The 25,458-nt window shown below is 28.4% G+C and overlaps 2 protein-coding genes across 2 annotated transcripts; both read left to right on the forward strand.

The window, feature by feature from the left end:
• The first annotated feature begins 897 nt into the window (after positions 1-897).
• LOC119612304 (uncharacterized protein PB18E9.04c-like) lies at positions 898-8,871 on the forward strand. The gene is made up of 2 exons (XM_037968068.1): positions 898-4,002; positions 8,714-8,871. The coding sequence occupies exons 1-2, from the start codon at positions 1,608-1,610 to the stop codon at positions 8,731-8,733; spliced, it is 2,415 nt and encodes an 804-aa protein (XP_037823996.1). The 5' UTR covers positions 898-1,607; the 3' UTR covers positions 8,734-8,871.
• On the forward strand, positions 8,733-10,556 carry LOC119612306 (jerky protein homolog-like). Its single transcript, XM_037968069.1, has 3 exons — positions 8,733-9,538; positions 9,593-10,069; positions 10,132-10,556. Exons 1-3 carry the CDS (start codon positions 8,747-8,749, stop codon positions 10,423-10,425), a joined length of 1,563 nt encoding a protein of 520 aa, XP_037823997.1. The 5' UTR covers positions 8,733-8,746; the 3' UTR covers positions 10,426-10,556.
• Positions 10,557-25,458: the final 14,902 nt, after the last annotated feature.

Below are 25,458 nucleotides of genomic sequence, written 5' to 3' on the forward strand. Positions count from 1 at the left end.
TATAGATTTTAGCGATAAATCGCTGACTTTTTAGAATAATATAAAAAATCTGAAAAATTTAGCTAGTTTTTTTAGCTATTTCTTTTCAGAATCATATAATAAATATTATTTTGACGATTTATCGCTAAATTTTTCAAAATGTCTTGAATTTTGCTATTTTCTAACTATTTTTCAGTCGACTTTAGCGATATTTTTGGGAAAAAAGTTGGCAACAGTGATTACTGCATCTATTTTGTAATCTACACTCTGCAGATTGCCAGATTAATAAAGGAATTTTTAAGATAATTTTTATTGGTACCTTTACTCATCTTTTTTTAATAAAAAAAGAATGAATCATTTCATAGAGAAAGTTTTCAAATAAAAAGTTTAGAGAAATGTTTAAATTAAAGATATATACATAAAATTATTGCAATAAAATAATATTCTTTTATAAAATGTAATACTGAAGAGGCTTCTCTTGTGTCCTGCTCTCATTAAGGGTCACCCCATAGGATTTTAGTAGTGCTACCAATCGTCTCATTATTTCAATTGATAGTATGTATAGTGTTTGTTCGCCCGTGTTTTTATTCAGTCTTTTATGTGACGAGTGGTTTAGCTATTTGCTCGGCTGATATCGCCCTATGTGCCTTTAAGCTAAAGGAATTTATGTTAATTCCTGTTGGAGTCACATTCAAACCAAGTTAGAAATTCCCATTTCCCTGCTAAATTCCATTAACATTTAACATCTGGCAGCCCATTTTCCTCCATAAAAAACACACTCCAGTTAACTCAATGATCTTATAAACAAAGAGAGTGAAAGAGTGTTTCACACTCTTTTACTTTTTACTCATTTTATTGACTATAAGAATTGAGTGAAGTGGTGGCGCAATTTGAATTGCGTTTTCAGTTGAGTGCGGTTGTTCATAAAGAGAAGTTTTGATATAAAACGATAAAGCGAGTGAAGTGATAAAACAAAATATAATAAGAAAAAAATTAAACAAATATTTGGATTAAGAATTTAAAAGAAATTTATTAACATATAATACTAAAACAAAAAATGTTTTAAACGAATTTTTTAAGTTTAAAAAGAAAACTGCACTTTGCTATATAGGCAGCTAAATTTCTTTCAAAAAGAATTTAAAAGGTCTAGTGGTTTCTTTGAAGAAGTTGCACAGCCAGTTTTTTACAATTTGGATACATAGAGTGAAGAGTAGCTAAAGAAATTTTAGTTTCAGTAATAAAATGCTTAAGAATTTTACGCAAAATATGAAATAAAAACAAAAACAAGTGGAAAAGAGAAAAGAAAAATTAATTTTAGTTAAAGAAGAAAAATTTTGAATTTAGAAAAAAGTGGCCATATTTTAGAAATTATAAAAAACAAAACTAAATTATTAATTTATAATTTTAAAGAAAAAAATTTACTATTTTAATAAAATAAGTGAAGTTTGCCACAATTATTAACAAAACCCAAACCAAAACCAGTGTTGCCATATATTTAAATAAAGTGTACAAGTTAAAAAATATAAAAAATTAACAAGATTTGTTAAAAAAAAAATCTCCAAAAATATGTGGCATTGTAAAAATATATAAATTTTCTTAAAAGAAACTCCTAAAATCAATAAAAGAAAATGTTGCAGTCTTTGGATACTACTTCCTTAAATCGTTCCAATACCTCTTTGTCTTCTGTAACACCCTCTACACCCACTACTATTAGCTCCACAACATCATCTTCAGAGGAAAAACAACAGCGCCGAAGATCTACCTTTTATGTGCCCTTGGTTATAGAAGACGACGAACCGGAAACCTCTGGCCAGCATAACGACGAAGTTGATAAAAGCTCTACTAGTGGCAGTTTGTCCAGTTTAGCTAGTCATTCTACTAGTAGCAAGGATTTGAAAAATTCTAGTAATATTAACTTAAAGAAATCCTCTTCTACTATATTCAAACCCAGTAGTAGTAAACAGCTAACGGGTTCCCCTAGAAGTGCCACCACTTCTGTTAAGGTTACTACTTTACTATTTGAAAGAGCTAATAGTACTTTGGGTTTTAGCACCACTTCCTCTAACTCCTCTACCGCTTCTTCGGGCTATAGAAGTGGTAGTTCTAAGAGTTCTAAGAAAATGGCTCCACCCTGTGGTTTTAATTGGAGTTTAAGTGGGGTAACAGATGATATGTCAGCCGATTTGGATGATGATAGTGATGCGGCCGAGTTTATTATAGCCATGCATAAAAATAAGACACCCAAGTCCACTATAACTAATACACCGGTTAAGGAAACTTCCTCTACTAATAACACACTAAATAGTAACAAGAGATCTAGCAAAACATCGTTAAGTTCGGCCAAGACCACCTCTACCAATAGATTAAGTTCCATAAGTAATAAATCCCTGCTGCAGACTAACGCAAGCAACAATCATTCCACTCCCATAGCCAAGCAAAGAGCCCAATCGCAATCTACAGCCAGAACTAAACGCTATGGCATAGTTTTAAATGGACTAGATGACTCAAACTCTCCACGAAGCTCCTTAGGATCAACAATATCCGAACAATTGAATACTACAGAGGCGCGCAAATCCTCTAGCTCCTATAAAAGTTCCAACTCGAACAAATGGCCTTCCCCGGCACCAAGAACCCAGTTTAATGAGGAAAATGATATAGTGGTAACCCCCAATACAACGTCATCAATTCATACACAACGTAGTAAAACCAATACAAAACAAACCCCCATTAAAATGAGAGACAACAGCACAGCCACTACTCTTAAGTCAACACCAGCGACACCAACAACACCAATACAAAATTGCAATACGGAATACGATGATGACGATGATTCAGAGATAAGTCGCATGCAGACCAATACATCGACACCCATTAAAATGATGAAATCACGCTCGCGTACCAACATCTTATCAGTACCCTCAAACAGTAACAACTCCCCCACCTCCTGCTCCTCCTCTCAAACATCTTCAGTTTCTATGGCGTCTAAACATCTACAAAGCTCTGAGCAAAATCTAATCAATGTCGCCAAAATAAAAGCTTCCACTTCAACAAACACTAATACTAAACAAAACACAAATACTTCAATAACTACCACTACACCCACCAAAACCATATCTAACAATATGGTTACATCTACTCCCTGTGTTTTGCGTATTAAAGCGAAAACTTTGCCGCAAAATTTATCGCCCTCAGTTGCTTTAAAACAAGGTGAAGCATTAGATCACGCCGCTTCAACCTCAACAACGGTTACCACTAATAATATAAAATCGAAAAAATCTCCTCTGGAAACATCGGCCTCTTTAAATCGTAAATTTGGTGGCAGTCAAGCGTGTCATTTGAATCGTGATAGTGCAAAAAATGCCAAAACAAATACTATAATAACCACTGCATTTCCACCCAAGAATTTGTTTCTTTTGAAATCTACCCCGAAATTAACAAATTCCATGTCCTCCAATTCGGATAATTCCCTAACCTCACCACCTAACGCCAATAATACCAAAAACTATCCACCACATCCTCATCAAATTACCTCACCCGCCAAAAAATCTCTCTCCTTTATACGTCGCGCCCATTCGACCAAATTATCGCGCAGTAACTCGCTTTTAAAATCCATTGCCTCACAACATCAACAACAAATGCATGGCCCAAATACAGGCAGTAACTCCTCTAGCGGTACTACTTTCTGTACCGGTAGTTGGGGTAAAGATTTCTATTTACAATACGATGTCTGTCCATTGGCACTCGATGAATTGGATTCATATTTTCGTGCGGAAAAATGTCCCGAATTAATACGCGAACGTTTTAAAATATCCGATGTTGTTACTTCATGCTCGGCTAATGAGGAGAATTGTTCGGCTACGGAGACATTAATACAGGATAATTCGAATGCCTCATCGATGGGAGAGGGTACTATACGTAATATAGATAGTAGCTGTAGTAGTCCCTCGGATAAGGAACTGTCGCATGATCATCATGATCATTTACATGGTGATGATGACGATGATGATGCTGGACATCATTCGGGTAAGTTTAGAAGTGATCTTAATCAATTACACAGTAGTGATCTTAATGAATTTAACCAGAGAGGGAGTTTATTGAAAAATTATGACACGATATCTTGAAAACCTGTAATGGTTAAATAATGAGTCCAGATTCGGTACCAGTACATGTAAATTCTTTAGAAAAGTATATTTTGGGGTCTGGACTTTGACTCTCCGTTTTAACACAAGAGTTTTAAAGAAAATTTTACAAAAAATTCGAGTTTTTTTAAAGAAAGTAAAAATTAGGTCCATATTTTCTAAAATTTCTTCTTTAGTTTGTTTTGTTTTTGTTGCATTTCATTAATAATTAACACATTTGTCATTAACTGTCATTTGATCTTTGTTTTGTCATATTTGTATCTTAACAATTTGTCAATAACTATAGTGACATTTACGCTCTCTCTATACATTTGTAAACATTCCGATAAACTTATCTGTCATTTATTTAATTTCTAAAGAAATTTAAATAAAATTATTTATCTGCTTTTTAGAAAAAAAGACATTTATTTTCTTTTTAAAAAGAGATTAAAGTAGATCCCTTAACAAAAAATTGAGATAATAATTTGTTTGTCAAAAAAAACAAAAAATATGTATCTGTCATAAACATCAGCCATATTGGAAAGGTTAAGTTACATGTATGGATTCTTTTAAATTTTTGGGATTTTTTTTTATCTTATTTTCTTACTTTAATGTTTCTCTATTTATTTTTGATTTTTCTGTACGTCTTTTTATCAGCTACAATCCAAAAACAAAATTTAACCTTCTCCAATGATTGATTACCGAAAATTATATCTACAGCCAAAAACAACATCTTTAAGAAGAAAACAACTTTTTTTATAGTTGTTGTTTTAGTTACGTTATTTACCTTTTCTTCTGTATACAACACTGCACGTTGCTTGTTCTTTGTTTTGTTTTACGTTTTCTTTTTTTTTTGCTTGTTAATGTAAAGGTAGACTAGCTGATCAATGAGTATAGTAATGTAACAGGGGGAAAAGAGAGAGGGAGAGAGTTAGTGGTAAAACTGTAAAGTTTGAAAAACAAAACAAAACCACAAATAAAGGTATATGCACAAGAATGATGGCTCAAATCAGGCATGGAAAAGTGAAATTTGGAAATAGTACTAACTTCTAACGAAAAGAGTAGTTTATAGACTACAAACAAGACTGTACTGTGGACTAGACTATAGACTAGACTATAGACCAGACAATAGGCAAGACTATAGTGTATACTTAAGACTAGACTATAGACTAGACTGTAGACTAGACTATAGACCAGACTATAGACTAGACTATTGCCTAGACTATATGATAGGCTATAGACTAGACTATAGCCTAGACTGGAGACTAGTCTATAGACTAGACTATAGACTAGGCTATGGACTAGACTATAGACTAGACTATAGACTAGGCTATAGACTAGACTATGGACTAGACTATGGACTAGACTAGACTATAGACTAGACTATAGACTAGACTATAGACTAGACTATAGAGTAGACTATAGCCTAGACTATAGACTAGACTATAGACTAGACTATAGACTAGACTATGGACTAGACTATAGACTAGACTATAGACTAGATTATAGACTAGACTATAGACTAGACTATAGACTAGACTATAGACTAGACTATAGACTAGACTATAGACTAGACTAGACTAGACTACAGACTAGACTATAGACTAGACTATAGACTAGACTATAGACTAGACTATAGACTAGACTATAGACTAGACTATAGACTAGACTATAGACTAGACTATAGACTAGACTATAGACTTGACGATAGACTAGACTGTAGACTAGACTGTAGACTAGACTATAGACTAGACTATAGACTAGACTATAGACTAGACTATAGACTAGACTCTAGCCTAGACTATAGACTAGACTATAGACTAGACTATAGACTAGACTATAGACTGGACTATAGACTGGACTATAGACTAGACTATAGACTAGATAATAGACAAGACTATAGACTAGACTATAGACTAGACTATAGACTAGACTATAGACTAGACTATAGACTAGACTATGGACTAGACTATAGACTAGACTATAGACTAGACTATAGACTAGACTATAGACTAGACTATGGACTAGACTATAGACTAGACTATAGACTAGACTATAGACTAGACTGTAGACTAGATTATAGACTAGACTATAGACTAGACTATAGACTAGACTATAGACTAGATTATAGACTAGACTATAGACTAGACTATAGACTAGATTATAGACTAGACTGTAGACTAGACTGTAGACTAGACTATAGACTAGTCTATAGACTAGACAATAGACTGGACTATAGACTAGACTGTAGACTAGACTATAGACTAGACTATAGACTAGACTATAGACTAGACTATAGACTAGATTATAGACTAGACTATAGACTAGACTATAGACAAGATTATAGACTAGACTGTAGACTTGACGATAGACTAGACTATAGACTAGTCTATAGACTAGCCTATAGACTAGACTATAGACTATACTATAGACTAGACTATAGACTAGACTATAGACTAGACTATAGACTAGACTATAGACTAGACTATAGACTAGACTATAGACTAGACTATAGACTAGACTATAGACTAGATTATAGACTAGACTATAGACTAGACTATAGACTAGATTATAGACTAGACTATAGACTAGACTATAGACTAGTCTATAGACTAGCCTATAGACTAGACTATAGACTAGACTATAGACTAGACTATAGACTAGACTATAGACTAGACTATAGACTAGACTATAGACTAGACTATAGACTAGACTATAGACTAGACTATAGACTAGACTATAGACTAGACTATAGACTAGACTATAGACTAGACTATAGACTAGACTATAGACTAGACTATAGACTAGACTATAGACTAGACTATAGACTAGACTATAGACTAGACTATAGACTAGACTATAGACTAGACTATAGACCAGACTATAGACTAGACTATAGACTAGACTATAGACTAGACGATAGACTAGACTATAGACTAGACGATAGACTAGACTATAGACTAGACGATAGACTAGACTATAGACTAGACTATAGACTAGACTATAGACTAGACTAGACTAGACTATAGACTAGACTATAGACTAGACTATAGACTAGACTATAGACTAGACTATAGACTAGACTATAGACTAGACTATAGACTAGACTAAAAACTAGACTATAGACTAGACTATGAACTACTCTGTCGAATAGGCTATAGATTGTACTATATACAAGACTATTTACTAGACTATATACTTGAATATAGACTAAACTAGAGGATAGACTGTAGACTAGACTATAGAGTCTATAGTATAGACTAGACTACAGACTGGTCTATTGATTACTATAGACTAAACTATAGACTAGACTGTAGACTAGACTATAGACTAGTCTATGGACTAGACTATAGACTAGACAATAGACTAGACAATAGGCTAGACTAGGGACTACTCTGTAGAATAGACTATAGATTGTACTATATACGAGATTATTTACTAGACTATAGAGTCTATAGTATAGACTAGACTACGGACTGGTCTATTGGTTACTTATCAATAGTTTATAAGTTAATTATAAGTTTTTTTAAAGAATTTTTGAAATTGTTTAAATATTCTTGAAAAATACTACTTTTTTGTATTTCTCTTTCCTCAAGAATTTATCTAGTGTTTTGTTAAGTGTTTTTTTTTCGTCAATTTCTATCAATTGTATTGGAAATTCTTATTAATTCTCATTCATTATTTGCAATCAATTTTATTAAAAGATTAGATAAGCAGCAATATTTTAAAACAAAAACATGTCTAGCGTTTAAAAAAATAACGAAATACGTTTGTAATTAAAAATAAAAAAAATAATAATAATAAACAAATCATTATTAAATATTTATTAAAAACGTAATAACTTAAAGCTTTTTTTGTATAATTTTTTGCCATTCATTTACAAATGTTTTTGGTAAATTTAACATGGAGGTTAGGTCTATTATATTAACAGACCTACTTTTATATATTTTTTTCAAATTTTGCTTTTTCAAACTATTTTACTCTACTTATTTTAACTAATTTTATTTGTTAGTTTAAAACTCTTTACCCTCCCCGTTTTTTTCATTATTTTACTCATTACATTTAAGTTGTTTTTTTCAAACAATAAAAATTCGTGACCAATTTTTTTTTTTTAAATTTTCGACTGCATATGTAATTTACAATTGTTTTGTGTTTTATAAGTGTTTGAATTTTTGTTTAACATTACATTACAATTTATACGTATTTGTAAAATACCTTAACCTGGTTCCAATATAATAGAGAATTATGGGGTTTAACTTAATATTTAACAAATCATGGAAAATAATTTTGAAAAATTATTAATTTCAAAAATGGTTAAAAAGTCTTAAAAATTTGAAAAATAATACAGTAGTTTTCCGGTTTAACGAACATTCGTTTTAACGAAAATCGCGTTTAACGAACAGACCAATTTTTTCTATTGAGTTCCTTATATAACGAACAAAAATTATTTTTTGTACTCAGTTTAGCGAACAAATACTAATAAAATTATTTGAATGAACATTTTACAAAATTACCAAAAAAAAAACTATGTTGTCAAAAAATTTACCGTTGTTTTAAGCGGTGTTTTTTTTGTTTTCTTTTGATGTTTTTGTTTGTTTTTAAAATATGATGATTAGTTATGTGTATTCCTTTCTAATGTAAACATCAAAATGAGTACAAGAAAAAGACTTTGTTTAAAAGATAAATTAAAAATTGTGGATGATCATCGAAATGGTTTACGTGTAACAGATTTGTATAAAAAGTATGGTATAAAAAAATCCACAATTTGTACCATTTTAAAATCTAAGGAGAATCTTCTGAAAAATGCGGAAACTACAAATTTTTGGAGCAAAAATAGAAAGGCTATTAAACAGGGTGAATTCCCCATAATGGAAAACCGGCTCTTTTCTTGGTTTCAAAGACAGCGGCGTTGTCATAATCCCATAACTGGTGCAATTTTACAATTCAAAGCCAAGGAAATTCATAAAAAATTATATGGTGGCGATTTCAATGCCAGCCACGGGTGGTTGACCAGATTTAAAAATAGGTATGGCATTCGGCTTTTAAAACAAAGTGGAGAGAAACTTTCGTCAGATGCACAAGAAGTGGAGCCATTTAAAAGAAAATTAAACCAAATTATTCTAGAAAATAACTTGCCGAAAGACGCAATTTTCAATGCGGATGAAACCGGGTTATTTTGGAAAGTTTTACCTGACAAAACATATGTTCATTCCGGAGAAAGGAGTGCGCCGGGCCGAAAAATATCAAAGGAACGAATCACAGTCTTGGTTTGTAGTAATGCCAGTGGTTCGAAAAAAATTAAACCTTTGCTAATTGGAAAATCACGAAGTCCTCGTGCATTTCGGAATAAAACGTTGCCTGTGGATTATACCCACTCGAAAAATGCTTGGATAACATGTACACTATTCAAAACATGGTTTTTCAACAATTTTGTACCCCAGGTAAGTTCATACATACATTTTTATAACTTAGTCTTATTTTATTTTAAATTTTAGGTAGAAGAGTTTCTAGCACAAAACAATTTGCCTCTAAATGCTATTCTCCTTTTGGATAATGCACCCTCTCATCCTCCTGCAGAGGAATTGGTAAAACAAACTCATAGTGGCAAAATTTGGGCGCATTATATGCCCCCTAATGTAACCCCATTGATCCAACCCATGGATCAGAATGCAATTCGCTTGCTTAAATTACATTATAAAAACAGTCTATTGTCTCGACTCTTTTCAACACCGGAGCAAAATGTATCTTTGTTTTTAAAGCAATTTAATTTATTTGAAGCAACGATTATATTGGCATCAGCTTGGAAAAGTGTGTCTGAGTCTTCTTTGGCAAAATGCTGGAACAAGATTTTAAGGGAAAATTACCACTTTGATGAAGAAGATGATCTCCCTTTTGCTTCGTATTTACGCCATGACGAAGATACAATTGCAGTTGAAACTGGAGTTCAATTGTTAAGATCAATTTTTCCTACAGTAAGTCATAGATTTAAGAAATTTTCTCAAACTATAATAAATTTTATGATTTACATTTACAGGCAGACATATCAGTAGATGATTTAAACAGCTGGGTTGAAAACATTACCCCACCTGAAGACGTCGATGAAGATGAAATTCAAAATGATGAGGATATTGTCGAAGCCGAAAACTTAGATCCAAAAATAAATCATGCGGATGCAGTCAAACATTTTGAAGCCTGCATTAAATGGACAGAGCAAAATAATATAGATTACTCAAAATCAATGGTTTTAAGAGAGCTTCAAGAAGAGGCTATTAAAAAGCAAATTTCCATACCAAAAAAACAAACATTGCTAAATCGTTTTTTTAAATAGATTTTTTTACTTTTATAAAAGAATTGCCTTTTATTTATGTTTTTTGTATATCTAACTCTAAATGTGACATGAATTGTTCCTTTTTTTGTTTTTGTTTCTATTAAATAAATACATTTTTTTATAAAATATACTTTTATAAATATTTTAATGTTTTTTTTTAATTATTCACATGACAAAAACCCACTTTTAAGTTAGTACTGCATATAACGAACAATTCACTTTAACGAACTGGCCTGACAACATATACGTTCGTTAAATCGGAAAACTACTGTACTTTAATATCTGTGAAATAAAGTAGTTTAAGACAAATTATTATAAATCTCTTATAAAACTAAATTAAGTTTAAAGAGAGTAAAAACAAAGATTCTGCTTTGGAAAATTTATTAACAAGGTTGTTCAACATAGTTGAGCATAACTCGGGATCTATACAACCGATTTGTTTGAAATAAAAACCAATAAATTCTTAAACAAATTATCTTTCTTTTAAGTCCATACTGTTTCTTAATCGGCTTCAGAATCATGAAGATATCTTTTTCGAAAGTTTTGAAGTAAAATTTTTTTCAAGCTAAATTGAAAAAATTTTCAATTTTCGAAAATTCGTAAGAAATCGAAAAGTATAAAAAATGTTAATTTTTATTTAGGGATATGAAAGCTAATAATGTTGCAAATAAAATGATGTATAATTTATTAAAATCTTTTAACAAATATTGATTTTATCAACAATTTTCTCAAGATAGGTCATTTTGTTAGAAATGACAAATTGAAAAATTTTTAAATTTAAAAATTCCTTAAAAATCGAAAATTAACCAAAATGTAAATCTTTTCAAAGGACGTCAAACTTAGATATAATACAAATATAATTAAATATATTATATCCAATTCGAGCAATTAATATTGATTTTATTCGTAATTATGTCAGATAACTCATTTTGCTACAAATGCAAATTAAAAAAAATGTTTAATTTTTAAAAATTCAATAAAAATCGAAAATGACTTCGAATTTAGATTAGATTAATGGACCAGAAAGCTAAATAGGTGGCAAATAAAATGATATATTATTTCTTAAAATCGGGGCATAAATGTTGATTTTATAACGATTTATGTGAAGTTAGTACATTTTTAGGGAAAGTCAAATTTGAAAAATGTTTAATTTTCAAAAATTCATAAAAATTCGAATAAGACTCCGAATGGGGATTGAATTAATGATTCTGAAAGCTAAATAGGTGGCCTATAAAATGACATGCTATTTCTTAAAAACGAAGCACAAATGTTGATTTTATGACGATTTAATCGAAGTTAGGACATTTTAAGGTAAAGACAAATTTGAAAAATTTTTAATTTTTAAAAATTCATTAAAAATCGTATAAGACTCCGAATTACGATTAGATTAATGGATCTGAAAGCTAAATAGGTAGCAAATAAAATGGCATATTATTACTTAAAATCGGGACATTTATGTTGATTTTATGACGATTTAAGTGAATTTAAAAAATTTTTCAGAAAATTCTATTTTTGTTTTTTTTTTTCTTTAGTTCTTGTTGTTTTAACCTTTACTGTCTAAATATTATTATTCTAATAAAGTTTTCTATTGTTTTTTTTTTTTTTTTTTGCCATATGTTCTTTTCTAAATATTGTTTATTTACATTAGTTAAAAATATATTTTAGCAAAGCTTTCAAATTTTTGCACAAACTGGTGCCTTTAACTTAAGTATTTTATAGCTTTTTGCAATATTTTAAATTTATTTATAAAATTTGTTTACATTTGCATTTTGTTTATAACAAAAACAAGCAGAAATTTTAACATTTAAAATGTTAGATAAAAAAAAACTACAAAAATATTTTAAATTAACAACTTTCTAAGAAATATGAATCATTAATAAACAAAAAAAAATGTATACAAATTTTAAGACGCAAATTTATCAAGTATTATTAACAAAAAACTGGTTGAAAATAATTTTGCAAAATTTTATAATAATTATAAAGAAATTTTTTAAATTTATAAATTTAAGTATAAAGTAATTAGTTGTGATATTATTGTGTAATAAAATAATCCCCTGTTTTATTTTTTTTCCTAAAATTTTTTTTATCAAATATGTATTTTTTTAATATTTTAAAACTCTTTTTGTTGTGTTTTTTTTTTTAAATTAATTTTTGTATTTTTTTGTTATCATCATCATATTTTTTTTTTTCATTTATTTTAGTTGCATGTGTAAATTGTTTAAAGTGCTTAAGTTTGTAAAATTGTAGGTCAGTGTGAAATTTATTGTAAATGAAGAAAAAAAAACGCTTATTTGTTAAAAAGCGAGGGAAAAGACAAAAACAAAAACTGATAATTAAGCGGCTTTTTGTTTTTTTTTTTTGTGCAATATGTTTTTTCAACAAAAAATTAATAATAATCTTGAAAAATTTTTATTACAAAACCACAAAAAAATCACTGATATTATTTGTTAAAATAAAGTTTTGTTAATGCCGCCCTTTAATTTAAAATCTTTTAGTTTTCAATATCAAACTTTTTTGGGGGGAAGGAAGGCTTTTTTCAAAATTCTCTAAAAATTTATGGGACTTTGCACGGTAATAAACCGAATAGGAAAAAGTACCAAAAAGTTATCTTTTCCTATTATAGAACATTCAAAAAGTATCATTTAAAGAACGAAAAAGTACCTTCGAATCTTTTGATAAAGTTTCTCATTTAATCATGTTAAATTTCATGTTTCTAGGTTCAATATTACAGAAAACTACCAAAAAGTTGCCTCTTAAAGATTTTTATTCAATCAGGACCCTGTCAGTAAAAATGTATACATAATATTTTTGAAAATTTAAAACAGTACCAATTAAGGGATGAAAAAGTACCTTGTGTACTTAATTTCCTATTATAGAACATCCAAAAAGTACCATTTGAAGAACGAAAAAGTACCTTCGAGTCTTTTTATAAAGATTCCCATTTAATCATGCTAAATTTTATATTTTTAGGTTTAATATTAAAGAAAATTCTAAAAAGTACTATTTGATAAACGAAAAAAGTACCAAAAAGTTGCCTCTTAAAGATTTTTATTCAATCAGGGTCCCTCTTATAGATATTTATTCAGTCTGGACCCTGTCAGTAAAAATGTATATATAATATTATAGAACATTTAAAATAGTGCCATTTAAGAGATAAAAAAGTACCAAGAACATCTTTTTTAAAGAAACTCATTTAATAAGTACCTATTATAGAACATTCAAAAAGTACCTTCTGAATAACGAAAAAGTACCTTCGAGTCTTTTTATAAAGTTTCTCATTCAGTTATGTTAAATTTTATGTTTCTAGGTTTAATATTAAAGAAAATTCCAAAAAAGTACTATTTGATGAAAGAAAAAGTACCAAACTGTTTAAACGAATTTGGTCCTATAAAGGCAAACAGCTTATTTGCTTTGTGACTAAATTAACTTATTTTTAATTTTATAAATATTAGTACAATTAGTTTGAATAAAACTAAATTTCCTGTTTTACCCCCTTTCGGTACTTTTTTTTCGGCCCATTGAAATAAAAAAAGGTACCAAAGTCATCCTTATTACACATGTTCACCTACTAAAAGTACGCATTTCGCATTTCGAGTACCAGATAACCATCATTTCCTTTTAGAAATAGATACAGATGTATTCAAAAAAGATCTCAAATGGTTTAGAAATTTCTTAATTTTTTTAAAAAAAGTAAAAGTTTTCAAATAAAATAAAACCCCAAAAACTTAAAATAATTACTTTTTCCGGTAATTACTATATGGATTAATTTTATAACATAATCTATATATTCGAAATAATTTCAAAGTTTTCAACAAATTTTTAAATTAAACTCCAACAAAAAAAAAATGCCTCAAATTCGAAAAAAATTAAAATGTGGAGGATTAATAGTGATATTAACATTTCCTTTAAGTTTTTGTTAAGATTTATTTTATAGTTTTTTAAGCAACTTTATTACATTCTAATCTCTAATTTGCGTGTTATTAGTGTCTAACAATTTCATTGTTTATTTTGTTTTCTTTACATTAAAACTAATATTCATAATTTATTATGATTATATACTAAATTTAGAAACAAAACAAATAAACAGCTGTTAAGAAAACGTGATGTTTTCAATATTATAAAAACTATAATTAATAATCTTTATGAAAGTATTTGTGTTATTATTTAAAGGAAATTAAATAAAAAATCTTTCTATTAATATTAATTTAAAGGTTTTTTGTTCTTTTACCCTCTTAAATTATTGCAATTTTTTTGCAACTCTGTTGTATTTATGAGTCTGCCTGTAAAGTTCATTGCGTAAAGTTAACAGTTCATCTGTGTTCACATCAACAAACTAGAATGCATGTGTAAAACACTAAAAAGAAGTCATTGTTCATTTAAATGTGTTTGCTGTGTCTGACTCATTGGATTAATGGGGTCATAAAAAAAAACGATGACCAACCAATTTAACAAACATTTTCAAGGAATAAAAGAATAATAAATTAATAGTAATTGAGAAAAAGAGGGGACACTAACAGACACAAACAACAACTTTTAAAAACAAATTTATTAAAGAGGGATTGAATTCTTTTTATAAAGTATTTCACTATGAGAACTTTAAAATAATTTCAAATAACCAGTTTTTTCAATTATTTTTATATTTAAAATAAAAAAAGCAGGTACATTTTTTCTTAACATCCTATAAAACTAGTTTTTTTTTACTTCTGTTTCAAACACCCCCTTCCAAAGTAAAAATTTTTAAAAATTTATAATCATTTTTGTAATTTAAAGTTCCGCTTAGTTAAACAACTTCCTTTTCAAATTGATTTCAAGTAGAAAAACGCGTTTAATTTTATAATTTAGTAAAAAAACGCACAAAACAACCCCAAATTTAAAAACTTCCGTTTTTTTTTTCAAAAAACAAGTACTTAAAGTTATCAAAATAATTGAATAATTGAAAAGAGAAAACTTAAGCATACAACTTTTACTTAAATTATAAATTATAGAAAAATCCCTTAAAAAAAACGAATTCCTAGAATTTTTGCTGAAATTCTAGTTAAAAATTTGTAAACCAATGTGTTGTATTATTAACATTTGAAACCTGTTCAATATTTTATTGAAAAAAAATTTTCTTCACATGAGAAATCCATTTATGACTCATGTTTAAATGTTTATGGTTTCATTTAAATTTTAATCCCCAGTTTTGTTGGTTGGTTTATGTCTTGTTTTTGAAACTGGTTAATGTTTTTATAAGCTTGTTTAAGATTAAAATCTTTGAGTTATAAGATATTGATTTTTTATTTTCAAATCTTAAAAAGTTTATGTTAAATATTTTGTCTTTTTCCATTTGTTTTTGTTTTAGCTTGTGGATTTTATTAATTATTTATGTTTTTTTTTATTTATAAACTTGAACTATAATTCAAGCATTTTTGTTGATTTATGTTAAATTTATTTATATAAAATTTTTTATATATATTTTTTTGTTTAATTTAACACAATATTAATAAGCTACTGTTTTGAGGGAGATTTTGTTAATAAAACTAATAAAGAAAACAGGTGAAATTTTTTTAAAGAAATAGTGAAACGTTAATAAATTTTTATTGGCAAAATGACAGTTGAAATAACGAAAGTTTTTGCCAAATATTTTTGCAAAAAAATTATGAATTCTTAGTTAAAATTTAATAACACTACAGCTGACAGCTGTTACTAATCAAAATATAAAAGAAACTTTAGTTACTGCATAACGTTAAGTCTACGTTCTATAAAGTTCTTTAAAAAGTAGTTAATTAGTTACATTTAAGGCAAATACGCTTTGTAATTCTGTTTTCAATAACGTCTTACGTCAACGTTACGGACTAACTAAATAGCTAATGTTAAAAATCTTAATAACACTAATGAATTCTTCCCCTTGGACAGCTGTCACTTGTCAAAATATTAAATAATCGTTAGTTACTGTGTAACGTAATGTTTGCGTTCTGTAAAGTTCCCTTTAAAGTTGTTGAGATGTAAGTTTCTATGCTGGAACGTTTCCAAATTAAGTTTTCCATAGATTTATTGACAATGTAATGTTAAGGTTACGTACAAACTAACGTTCTACATAGGTTTTCGTCAGACTAACACTAAACAGCTGATTCGTTATGGAACGCAACGTACTAACTACATAACTCCTTACTAATGAAACTTTTATTTTAAAATTTCAACTTTAAAGTTGAAATTTTCCACTCAGTTTCAAATAAATCCTTTTTAATTTCTTTACCAAACATAATAAATCTTTTTAATCTTAATTTTTTTTTTTTTTTTTTTTTGACATTTAAATCTTTTTCTTTGACAGAAACAAAGAAATTATATTAAAAAATCTTACTTTTAAGTCATTAGTCTTTTCTTAACGATTTCAAATGAAAGCAGGATTTTTTACATTTTTATAAATTTTAAAAAATGTTACAAAGAGATTTGTAATCATAAAGCCACAAACTAAATGAATCATTTTCAAGGAAATCGAAAATTAAATCACCTTTTAAATTTAAAACAATAAAACTGATAACTTTCAATATTAAAGAAAATCTACATACAAAAGTTAATAACATTTGTTGACTTTTAAAATTATTCCACGCCAATTTGGCAACACGTGTTGTAATCCAAAAGCCTTAAAATCTGGTAACTCTAAGAGTAAACAGTTGTAAAAGGAATAAGAGTTGCCGTTAAGGCAGGACTATAGCTATTTCATCCAATTCCTTTTCATATTACTGAACCCAACTTTTTACTGAAATTTTAACTACTTACTGTTTCTAAATTATTGCTAACAAATTTATAAATAAATTCATTTAAAATTTTAAATCTATCTAGTTTAACCCGTTAGCAGTTATGCAATAATTTCTATATTTTATTTATGACAAAATCTTTAATTCTTTTTCTTCTAAGAACCTGCTGCTCTACAACCACACATAATAATTTAGCAGTAAATAAATTTCTTTTTTTAATTTATAGTACAAGCAAATGCCAAACATTTATAAAAAAACAAGAAAACAAATTCAAAAAAGTGGAAAAAAGAGAAAGAAAGCAACTTCCGCATTTTGTGGCAATTGCAGCACACACAGCAATTGCAACAAAATAATTTTATTAGAAAATTTGTTCTTTCTTGTATATTTTTCTTCTTTGTTCTAATAGTAAAGGAACAAACTTTTTTGCAAAATTTTGTTTAAAAAGTTTAAGTTTTTATGATTTTTTTTTTTACAAATTTATTTAACTATAATTGTGTTTAGCGTTATTTTTTTATTAAAAAATGGGCACGTCCATCTTGACAATCATTAAAACACATTTAAATTTTCGAAACGTTTATAATCGTGCCTATTTTTTGTTGTTTTGCTACGCTGCTTTTAGAAACAGCGTTGCCATGTTTGCTGGTAAGCAGCTTAACTACACTTGCGACCACAGGCGAACAGCGTTAGTAGTTTAAACAAGGTTTTCAGGCTCAGTTAGTTTTTACGTTGCGTTCCGCGACGGATTCGTGTTTTTTATACAAAACGGCAATCTTACGGTTAAACTAACGAATTAAACAAGTTACCTTAAGCCAAAAACGAATCAGCTGATTCATCACGAAACGGAACGTAGAAAATGTGCTTTTAGTTAGTTAGTTAGCTAGTTAGTTAGTTAGTTAGTTAGTTAGTTAGTTAGTTAGTTAGTTAGCTAGTTAGTTAGTTAGTTAGATAGATAGATAGATAGATAGATAGATAGATAGATAGATAGATAGATAGATAGATAGATAGATAGATAGATAGATAGATAGATAGATAGATAGATAGATAGATAGATAGATAGATAGATAGATAGATAGATAGATAGATAGATAGATAGATAGATAGATAGATAGATAGATAGATAGATAGATAGATAGATAGATAGATAGATAGATAGATAGATAGATAGATAGATAGATAGATAGATAGATAGATAGATAGATAGATAGATAGATAGATAGATAGATAGATAGATAGATAGATAGATAGATAGATAGATAGATAGATAGATAGATAGATAGATAGATAGATAGATAGATAGATAGATAGATAGATAGATAGATAGATAGATAGATAGATAGATAGATAGATAGATAGATAGATAGATAGATAGATAGATAGATAGATAGATAGATAGATAGATAGATAGATAGATAGATAGATAGATAGATAGATAGATAGATAGATAGATAGATAGATAGATAGATAGATAGATAGATAGATAGATAGATAGATAGATAGATAGATAGATAGATAGATAGATAGATAGATAGATAGATAGATAGATAGATAGATAGATAGATAGATAGATAGATAGATAGATAGATAGATAGATAGATAGATAGATAGATAGATAGATAGATAGATAGATAGATAGATAGATAGATAGATAGATAGATAGATAGATAGATAGATATAGATAGATAGATAGATAGATAGATAGATAGATAGATAGATAGATAGATAGATAGATAGATAGATAGATAGATAGATAGATAGATAGATAGATAGATAGATAGATAGACAGATAGACAGATAGATAGGTAGATAGGTAGGTAGATAGATAGATAGATAGATAGATAGATAGATAGATAGATAGATAGATAGATAGATAGATAGATAGATAGATAGATAGATAGATAGATAGATAGATGATTGATAGATAGATAGATAGATAGATAGATAGATAGATAGATAGATAGATAGATAGATAGATAGATAGATAAGATAGATAGATAGATAGATAGATAGATAGATAGATAGATAGATAGATAGATAGATAGATAGATAGATAGATAGATAGATAGATAGATAGATAGATAGATAGATAGATAGATAGATAGATAGATAGATAGATAGATAGATAGATAGATAGATAGATAGATAGATAGATAGATAGATAGATAGATAGATAGATAGATAGATAGATAGATAGATAGATAGATAGATAGATAGATAGATAGATAGATAGATAGATAGATAGATAGATAGATTAATAGATGTCTGGATGGACGACTGTAAACGATGTTAGACTGCGCGATTTTGACAGTTGCAAATAGTTTTTTCACATTCGAGTAGTTGTGTGCTTCCTATTATAAACATTTAGCTAGTGTGAACACATTGCTGGGAAATTATGTGTATGTGTGACCCAAGAAAGAATCAAAAGCTCTTCAGAAAATCCATTATACTGGCGATTTTGTCTATTGACAACTTTTGTCTATTGACAACAACAAATAGTTGTGTGGTTCCCATTAAAAACAATTTGCAAGTGTGAACACATAATAGGAGAAAATTATGTGTTGTTATGTTGTTGTCTAATTTAAATAAATAAATAACAATAATAAAATTATTATTTAAATGATTTTAAGAAACGTGTTAGAATTTATTAAGTCTACTTAAAATGGCGTAAAATTTGCATAAAAAGAACTTATGAATATGACCTTTTTTTAAGTTATTTAAAGGAAAGGAAATTGTATAAATTAGACAATTGTTGATTGCGAATTTTAGCAAATAGTAAAATGTGTAAAATGAGGGTTAAATGATTAAGTAGTTAAAATAAATTGTCAATATTTGTGTTAAATATAAAAGGTGTGGCGTTCAATAGAAATGAAATTATTAATAGAATTATAAAAAAAATATTTTCTTTACAATACAATATGTTTATTTGCTATTAAATTATTGTAAACTTCCTGTCAATAATAATTAATGAGCAGTTTAGTATTAATTTAACCCTAAATATCATTAATCATTGGCTTAATGTTAAAGGTTAAGCGTCTCTCTTTCACTAGTCTAGTGGCTAGTGCCTGCAACTTAATAAGTAGAATTGTACTTTAAAATGGTTTCGGTTTTTTATATTAAACATTTTAGTACCTTTTTAGTTTAAAACATTAATTAGTACTTGTTTTAATTAGATTTTTATTACTTTTTTACATTACTCAAACATTACTTGTCATTAATCCCCTAAAATCCCTTTAAAAATCCCATAAAATTCTTTTAAAATAAATAGAAAATTACTTAAAATAAATCTCTATTTTTCGTGTCGTATTTCTATAAAAAGGCTCTTGTGTGTGGTCTTTTTCGAAAAAAATCATTATTTTGAAGACCTCTGTGTGTGTCTGACACTTTAAACCTCTTAATTTTTAAACAATTATTTGTTACCCTTAAAATGGTTGTTGTTTTTTTAAACCTACACCTGAAAAACAGCAGGAAATATTTGAAATATTTGGTTTTTAGTAAAATTTTATTTATAATTTATTTGCTTAAATTATTTACATTTTTGTTAAAATAACGAAATGGGTGCGTTTTCTTAAACCAACAGCTGTTGTTTTTTATTGCAATTATAAATCCCTTTTATAAAGCCAATTATTTTGTTGGTTTCTTCCTAAAGAAGAGGGCGTTAACTAGGAAGTGTTTAAGTTCAGGAAGTCTGGTCGGGAAAATAAATCACACACAAATAATTAAACTGTCCATGTGAAGTGTTCAACATATAATTAGCAAAATACAAATAAATTAACATTTAACACTACTTAACTACTTTTAAATGCAGACCTGCAGTTGTAATATGTTTTTAAACTTTTTTTCATACAAACAATTTTTTATATATTTTTAATGAATTTTTCTTAAAATTTGTATATGAAGCGAAAACTAATTTACATTTTTCTTTCCTTCTCTTTGCAGGTATGTTTTCTTTAAATGTTTTATAACTACATATTTTGTAATTATTCAGTAAGTAACTAAACAAAACTTTTATAAAAGTAATCAAAAATACCAAATTTAAGAAAAAAATCGAGAGCTTAAAGCTTTATCTGAACTGTTTTTAACAACTTAGATATAAATTTAAAAAGGGTAGTAACCCCTCCGGAGGACCTTCCTATTCTCTGGAATTGGTTAATATAAAAATTAAGATCTTATTCTCTAGAACAGGATCTTAATATTTTGTAGAATATGATCTTCCTATTCTTCAGATTAAGATCTTAATATTCTCTCGAATATGATCTTATAAGATCTTTCTTCTCCCTAGAATATTAAGATCCTCCTATTCTCTAGAATAGGAGATTCTCGTTAACTACATTCTATACTCTAGAAAAAGACAATCTTATTCTGTAGAATAAAACCATCTTATTCTCAAGAATAAGATCTCTCTATTCTCTAGAATAAGATCTTACTGTTATCTGGAATACAATCTTCCAATTCTATCGAATATGATCTTCCTATTATCTATAATAAGATCTTTTCTAGAATATGATCTTCATTTTCTCTACAATAGGAACTTCCTCTTTTCACGAATTTTAACTATCTATTATATACAATAAAATCTTCTCTAGAACATGACCTTTATTTTCTCTAGAGTAATATTTTATTCTATAGAATAAGATCTTTCTATTATCTCGAATATGATCTTTCTATTCTCTATAATGAAAACTTCCTATTATCTAGACTAGGATCTTCCTATTCCCTAGAATAAGATCTTCCTATTCTCTAGAATATGTTCTCTCTATTCTATGTAATGAGATCTCTCTTATCTATAGAATAAGATATTTCTATTACATATGTCGAATATGATCTTCGTATTCTCTCGAGTGTGATCTTAATGTTCTATAGAAATAGATCTTCATTTCCTCTAGAATATGATCTTTCTTTTCTCTACTATAGGATCTCCCTATTCTCTACAATATAATTTCCGATATTTCTATTCTCTATATTTGTATATTATTTTTCTCAAAAATAAGATCTTTATATTCTCTACAATACGCTCTCCTATTCACTAAGAAAATATCTTCATATCCTCTAGAATAGAATCTGTTCCCTGAAATAGTATCTTTATATTCTACAGATACGATCTTCTTATTCTCCAGATGATGTCTTCTTAATCACTAGAATATGATCTTCCTAATCTCTAGAATTATATCTTCCCAGAATTGGATCTTTCTCCTGCTATCATATACTCTAGAATATGATCTTTTCTCTGGAATAGGATCTTACTTTACTCAGAATATGATCTTCATAGACAATCTTCTTAATCTTTAGAATAAGATATTTTTTTGTCTAGAAGATCTTCTTTTTGTCCGATACTTTAGAATAAGATCATTCTGGAATTTGATCTTCTCGCATATTCTCTGGTATTCTTACTATTCTTAGAATATGATCTTCGCATTCTCCAGATGAAAACTGCATATCCTCTAGAATACGATCTTCTTAATCCCTTGAATAAAATCTTCTTCTTTATCTTTAATTGGATCATCCTATCTATCTGGAATTGGATCTTCTCTGGTATAGGATCGTATAGTTCTCAAAATGTGATGTTCCTATTCTACAGATGAGATCTTTATATCCTTTAGAATAGAATCTTCTTGATCTCTTTTGATTGAAATCATCACTTTATCTACATCGGGATCTTTCTTTTCTATGTAAAAGGATATTTCTTTTCTCTCGATAAAGATATTCTCTTACGCAGTATTAGACTTGCTTGAAATTTTTGATTTTACTCTAAAACTAATTGCTTCTTGATGTGAAATCCAGATTCTTTAATTTTCTATAATTTGCAGTCATTGTTTCTTATAGTAGGTCAGATTGAAAGGAGAATGTATGTGCATTACATCAGATCTGAAAAAGATACTTATTTCGGCCGATATCGGGACTCTTGAGCGCTTCTTTTCATGTTGGAGGAAAAAGCTTTAATAGCAATCTATAACTATTCAGAAACTCAGTTTCCTGGACGTAATTACTTTGAATTTTCCAATCAATGATTCAGAGGGTTGTAATATCTGGAATAACATTGCCCCCTAGATATTTGGATATAATTTCGATGAAAGCCTGGCTGTGATAGAAGTAAAGTGTTCCAGTATTTCAATAACCTGCAGACTCTATATTCGTCTGAATCCGTTAGACCAATTTTGTAGAGTTTTACCCACAGGCGTCGTATACTTAGCTTATTACTAACCTCTTACTTACTCATTCCAAGGAATTCTCTCGACCCTGATTTTAATACAGCCCTCGTTGCTTTAAATTAATATTTTAAAATTTCGCCAAATTATACATTATTTATTTAGGTCAACCGAATAACATTACCCCACTAAAAATGACAACATTTTTTCTAAACTCAAAGAATATTTATAAAATTAACATTTATTAACTTACTCCATTTACAACTAGTTCTTGGTATTTTATTATTACAATATAATTATTTTATTATAATTTACTTTTAATCATAATTCTTTGTCATTATTTCCTATTATTTCTCTTACAATTGCCGCAACACTTAATGTTTAATGTATGTCATAACAGTTGTCTGCCATTTATGTCTTAACAATTTTGTGTTTTTGCATTATTTATTTCTTTGTTTTCTTTTCCCATACTTCCTTGTGAATTTCTGTTTTCAAATGTTATGCGTATTATTATTGTTATTGTTTTTGTGTAAAAAACTAATCATAATCATAACAAATTATTCATATAGTGTTTAGCAAAAAAAAAACATATTTTTTATTTATTACCCACCATATTTATCTATAGCATGTCTTTATAAGTCTAAAAAGGGAGGAGCAAATTGTGGGGGTCTTATGGCACCTTCTAGTTTTTGTTGTGTTTTTTTAGGGAACCTCTATGACTAATGAATTTTTTATTTATTATGGTTTTTAATTTACTTTTTTGGAGCTTTTTTGGGCTTTTTTTTCCAAAAGCATAGAGTTAAAGAAATATTTGATTAGAAAAAAAAAAAAAAAAAAACAATAACATATTTTTGTCTGTTTGACAGCTGTTAAAGGTTTTACACCGGAAAACGTATTAAGACAACAGGGTGCTGAGTTGTTTATTCTTTCAATATAAAATTTTCTTAAATTTAGCAGTTTTCTTTACATAAGTTGCCTTTTAAATAAGTTTTAAGAGCTTAAAGTTTGCTTAAAGAGGATTTGACAACTTCATTTGCAATCTTTATTTACCAGAGTAATGAGAATATGGCAATTCTCTTAATGTTACAACAGCTGATTTTGTTTATGAAATGAAAACGAAATTTAGTTTAAAACTTTAGATGTCTATACCATGGACGAGTCTATAATCTAGTTTATAGTCTAATATATGGCCTAGTATATAGTCTAGTCTATAGTATAGTCTATAGTCTAGTCTAGTCTATAGTCTAGTCTATAGTCAAGTCTATGGCCTAGTCTATAGTCAAGTCTATGGCCTAGTCTATAGTCTAGTTATAGTCTAGTCTATAAAAATAAATTTAGTTTAAAACTTAAGAAGTCTAGACTATAGTCTAGCTTATAGTCTAGACTATAGTCTAGCTTATAGTCTAGACTATAGTCTAGCTTATAGTCTAGTCTATAGACTAGCTTATAGTCTAGTCTATACGCTATAGTCTAGTCTATAGTCTAGTCTATAGTCTAGTCTATAGTCTAAACTATAGTGTAGTCTATAGTCTAGTATATAGTCACGTCTATAGTCTAGTATATAGTCTCGTCTATAGTCTAGGCTATAGTCTCGTCTATAGTCTAGTCTATAGTCTAGTCTATAGTATAGTCTATAGTCTAGTCTATAGTCTGGTCTATAGTCTAGTCTAGTCTAGTCTATAGTCTAGTCTAGTCTAGTCTAGTCTATAGTCTATAGTCTAGTCTATAGTCTAGTCTATAGTCTAGTCTATAGTCTAGTCTATAGTCTAGTCTATAGTCTAGTCTATAGTCTAGTCTATAGTCTAGTCCATAGTCTAGTCTATAGTCTAGTATAGTCTAGTCTATAGTCTAGTCTATAGTCTAGTCTATAGTCTAGTCTATAGTCTAGTCTATAGTCTAGTCTATAGTCTAGTCTATAGTCTAGTCTATAGTCTAGTCTAGTCTATAGTCTAGTCTATAGTCTAGTCTATAGTCTAGTCTATGGTCTAGTCTATAGTCTAGTCTATAGTCTAGTCTATAGTCTAGTCTATAGTCTAGTCTATAGTCTAGTCTATAGTGTAGTCTATAGTGTAGTCTATAGTCTAGTCTATAGTCTAGTCTATAGTCTAGTCTATAGTCTAGTCTATAGTCTAGTCTATAGTCTAGTCTATAGTCTA

The sequence above is a fragment of the Lucilia sericata genome, unplaced genomic scaffold, assembly GCF_015586225.1.
Source record: "Lucilia sericata isolate MDLA Ls3-8-SP2 unplaced genomic scaffold, ASM1558622v1 Contig001648F_arrow, whole genome shotgun sequence".
Classification (NCBI taxonomy): Eukaryota; Metazoa; Arthropoda; class Insecta; order Diptera; family Calliphoridae; genus Lucilia; species Lucilia sericata.